The 4,969-nt window shown below is 45.1% G+C and overlaps 1 protein-coding gene across 1 annotated transcript in view; it reads left to right on the forward strand.

Moving 5' to 3' along the window:
* LOC104618324 (low-density lipoprotein receptor-related protein 8) overlaps positions 1-4,969 on the forward strand; it is a gene marked incomplete at both ends in the record, with an annotated part of 29,974 nt that overhangs the window by 12,822 nt on the left and 12,183 nt on the right. Inside the window, one exon of the mRNA XM_010283879.1 lies at positions 4,221-4,583. Within this exon, the coding sequence (XP_010282181.1) occupies positions 4,221-4,583 (363 nt within the window). The remainder of the gene's footprint in view (positions 1-4,220; positions 4,584-4,969) is intronic.

Genomic DNA, 4,969 nt, shown 5'->3' on the forward strand with positions numbered 1-4,969 from the left:
CCCGCCGCCTTTTTTAACTTCCTCTATCCAAAAACTGCTTCTGCTCTACCCTCAAAAGATGTGACAGGACTTCTGCTGGAGGCTGTGAGGCAAAAGCTGTGACAGCTGGGCTGTATGGTATATAGTACAAGGCAGAGATTAATGCAAAACACCTCTGATATATATTGTCTATAGGCCAAAGCTTATGTACTATTATAATTTAGATGTGGTATTTTGCTTCCTTAAAACTGTAAAGAACCTTAACAGATTGCAATATTCTACAAGTAAACTGCTTTTGTAATTATGCTTGTTTACTGCTTTGTAGCCTGTTGGTTAAACACTTCTTCAAAAACATTTACAAGATTTCTACTGGGATCACTTCATATTTGAAGTAGGTTTTGAACCTTAGAGTATGACATTTATTAATTTCTTCGGCACTAAGGAAAGCAAGCTAATATTTGTTTCCTTTGTTTTGCATGAATAAGCTTACCATAGGACAGGTAGCAAAATCAGAGGATGCAAATAAATTGCTCAAGTCAAAGGAAAAATAGCCCAGTGATCATTTAATTACTATTTGCACATTTTCTATTGAAATGCTCTGGAGGCAGTGAAATGCTGTAGTGATGGGACTACCTAGGTACCCTGACAGATTTATGAAAGGAGGTGTGAAGTAAACTGTCCCTGGGACTTTACTTCCCCATCCTCATCTCTCCAGGTGCTATGGAAGATAATTTGTAGTGCTGCTTTTTATTGGGTTCTTCAAACCAGCACCAAACCATGCAGCAGGGACCCCGAAGAGCATGAGCATGCTGGCTCTTGCATAGGTACAGAGGGATTTTAAGCAGCTTTTCTCTTCTCTTGCCTGTTTGTGCCAGAGCAAGTCCCTGAGTGGCTGGAAGCTGCAGACTTTGCTTTATCCTGGCATGCCCTGCGGATTTTATCTGTCAGAGAGGATAAGGGAAGGGTGAGAGGAATTGGGACGTTATCTGCCTTCCTGAGGCCAGCAGGAGACCCAGCTGCACATGCGGACGGAGGTCTCTGCTGGAGGCATGTGTGGCCTAGAAGGAACTATCCCATTTGAGCTGGTCTGAAGATGGTCATTAGGTCTGTAACTGAAGAAAAGGGCATTTTTATTTCTTGAGTTTACCAGGAGATGCCTCGAGCAGCCTTCTGTAGTGAGGGACCATGTGCTCCCATTTGGCACTGCCACTGGCTGCTAGCGCCCGCGCAGCAGTGGTCCCTGTGAGCACTGTGGTGGCTGTCGAGCGGCCTCCTCGTCATGGCACGGTGGTAGCAGCCCGTCGGTCTTACTGGTTGTCCCAACAGCGTATCACTGCTGTAATTGAAGGCAGGAAAATACACAGCACAAAGAGCTGCTCTTCTGTCTCCTAGTGCAGGTGATGCCCTGGAAGTGCTGGTGCCACTGCGCCTGGCTTTAGCTCTGCGAGTGGGTTGCAGAGATTGAACCTCATCTAAGGACTGCAGCAGTGGGAAGGGGGAATTAGCAACAGCCAGACTGCTGTGCTTGTTCAGTGGAGAGAGAACTTGTAGTCTCTAGTGCTGTCATCACACTAAATTTAATTTTAAAAAAGGAATAAAATAATCATGACCATGCGATTTTTCTAGCTCGTAATTCACAAGCTTCACTAAGTCCTCATGAGAGGTTACAAAAGCTGAACTGCTTCTGTTTTCTTCTGGCTGCTTTTATCAGTAATTTTATATCTGTACTGGGATTTGTGCAAACTTCCATTGTCTGTATCCCACACATATGTTTATCGGTTGCTAATTTGCTAATGCAGCATATTTCTGAAGGGAAATGAGTACAGACAGAAGGAGGGGTGGAGGTGGGACCAGGAAAACAACAAGGGAAGAAAGATGGGCTCATTACAGTTGGGGGAAAGGAAATGAATGCACATTTGGAGTGTGCAAATCATTACCACCTAGCCCAAAAATTAGGGATCAAAGGGCTATGCAAAATTTTGCTCACTGATCTGCTTCTGAGACTCATCAAAATAATGCTGGAAAAGCAATTTATTCTTCTCAGCCTTGATCCGTTACAGAAACTGTACATAGGCCTAGAAATACTCCTGTTTCTCACTTCCTTTGTTAAATAGATTGGTAACATTATAACCTTAAATTTTCACTTGGCAGTTCCATATTATGCATCATCTGAAGAGAGTTAGGTTATAGAGCTGTGTACTGATCAGTGGTGTTAACAGATTATTTTATTTCTAGTTACGGGATAAGGATAGAAAAGTATGCTCCAATGAAGAAAAAGAGCATATTTTGGGTGAAAAGTGGAGCATTTTAATGGTCTCGATTCTGCCATGCAGAATAGTTTTTTTAGATGCTTCTGCACTAGACTGTGTCATATTTCAGGTACTTATGAGAGGGATTCATCTCTTAATGTTAGTTGTGTGATCTCAGTTCCCTCTGTTTGGAGAAGTATTGGCCCCTCTAAGGGACAGTTCTTATCCCAAGGTAGGTGGCAGGAGTTGCCTGTTGAGGGCATCTCTCTATATCCAAAATACTCTACCGAGTACAGAAGGAGCCTGGGCAACCCACCTGGACCAGATGATACTTTGGTGTCTAACACTAGGTGCTTGTTTGGTGACCACACTGTTGCATTTAATTACTGATGTCAAGCTGGGCACACAGCAGTGTGCAGCTGAGATTCTTTTTAACATTTATCCCTGTTGGAGAGATCTTGGGTCGCAGCCAGTGCATGGTGGTATTGCACCAAGGAAAGCAAACCTCTTTTTCTTCTAATTAGTCAAATTGCTACTGTGGTAGACACAGTAACATCTGGAAAACCTGGGAATAAATGGGACACAACACAAGGCAGGAGAGGAGAAGTATATATAGTGTCATGCTCTGATGTAAAACTACAGACTGCTTAGGTTAACAGATAGAACCCAGCAAATTTGCAAGCTAGAATGTAAATAAGTATCTGTGTACAAGTAACTCAGTAAATTAATGAGTTAAGTGAACACGTTTTTAATTGCTACATAGACTTTCATTCCCAGGTATAAAATGGACATGATATTTCAGTAGGATACCACTGAGTTCCTTTTGTTGGCTGGAAGCTGGGATATGATTCTGCTGCTTTCCAGACACACTTGCCATTGCCACCTGAACCGTGTGGTTTATCACAGGGGCTCTGCAGATATGATAGTAAATAGTTCTGTTTCTGAAGACAAAAAGATTCCCAAGTGCAATGTTAAAAAAAGCAGAAGTTTATTGTAATGTATTTGTATATATTTATTGTACTTGTCATTTATCAAAGCCATAACTTTCCTGTAGATAACTGGAACCGCAGAAACAGAATTCCTTTTAAGTAACTACCTAAAAGTACTTATGGAGAATTTTTTCCAGGGGTTTTCATTCCCCCGCACCTTGATGAAATAAAGTGACTGAAATGCGCATTGTTGGAGTACCTGAAAGTTTAATTTGAGCAGGTTTCTCTGCTTCAGCTGTCCATTAGGCTTGCAGGGGAGAGTACTCCACTCAGCTTTGCATCTGACAAACGTCTCATTTGTATGTTAATGTTCGAGTTGTGGTTTCCAGGGAAGGCATTCAGTGTGTTATAAAGGGCCTTACTGGCAGATTGCAGCTAAACTGATGCTCGGCTCACTAAATATTTACCCTACACATCCCACTTAATATGTCCAAAACCAGGCACACTGTGAAATCCTGAAACCTGATTCTGTGCTTGTGAAAGTCAGGAAGCTGGTAATGTCAGCACGGAGCAAAGCGAAGCGCTGTGTGCGTCCACCAGCGGGTGCCAGCACACCTCCAGCCCACCCTGCAATCTCCCTGCTCTCTGTGCTGTCACCCCACACAGTGGGGCTTGCCTGGCTGCTCCAGCCTCAACACCAAGGCAGTGCTGCAGCTGGCCCCCCACTTTTCTGCCTGCAGTTCTCGCAGCCCTGCTGCCCTTTCTTCTTCAGGGCTGCCCATGGTCCAGAGGGGCAGCTGAGAAGACTCAACAGTTCTCTCCTCCACTGTGCCATAGGATGCAGTCTATGGCACAGCTGGGGAGATGACCACTGCATCTTCACCTGCTCCTTGCCATGTAGTTTACCCGTGGGAAAAATGTTTTGGGTTAGGACAGCGAAGGTAATGCTTTTGGTGCCCTTGGCCTCCCCCTGTCTCGGGCGTTCCCAGTGTGCTAAAGCTGACAGAGTAGTCAGGGATAGTTTAGAGACCTCACAGTTCATCTGTTTGTTTTTATTCCCAAGCCTGTTCTCCCAATGAGTTCCAGTGCAGTAACAAGTCATGCATCTCCATCATCTTCGTGTGTGACGGTGACAATGACTGCGGGGATGGCAGTGATGAAAAAAAATGCTCTCCTCTGACCTGCAACCCCAATGAGTTCCAGTGCAACAACAGTGTTTGCATCCCAGAGCTGTGGGTCTGCGATAACCAGCCGGACTGCGAGGATCAGTCGGACGAGTCTATAGAGAAGTGTGGCTACAATGCCAAGGCCCTCAACACCTGTGCGGCTCATGAGTTCCAGTGCAGCAATGGTGAATGCATCCACCTGAACTGGAAGTGCGATGGGGATGAAGACTGCAAGGACAAGTCTGATGAGCAGGATTGCCGTGAGTGTCTGCAGGGGTAGGGCAGGGCTGAGGGCTCTCCTTTGTGGGGGAAAGGGGCCAGGAGGCTGCTGTGGGTTGTGTTTTATAGCAAGTTTTTGATGTCGGTACAGTAACTGTGTGCCTGACAAGGAGCGTTTATGTCCCAGATGGCATGGCCCCAGCAGGGTCAGGTATATTCCAGACTCCTTCTATGCTTTTTCCTTGAGGATTCAGAGAAGGGGGTGCAAGAGCTGTTGGATGGTACTGTGCCTCAGAGGTGATACGTTTCACTAGAAAGACAGGGAATGGAAAATGGAAAAAATATTCAAAGCCCTCAGGCTGTGTGGTGTGGTCACAGCCTGGAGGTTAGAAGCCACAATGCTAAAGGGAATATATGATCAGCAGGA

The sequence above is a fragment of the Phaethon lepturus genome, unplaced genomic scaffold (genome assembly GCF_000687285.1).
Source record: "Phaethon lepturus isolate BGI_N335 unplaced genomic scaffold, ASM68728v1 scaffold47903, whole genome shotgun sequence".
Lineage (NCBI taxonomy): Eukaryota > Metazoa > Chordata > Aves > Phaethontiformes > Phaethontidae > Phaethon > Phaethon lepturus.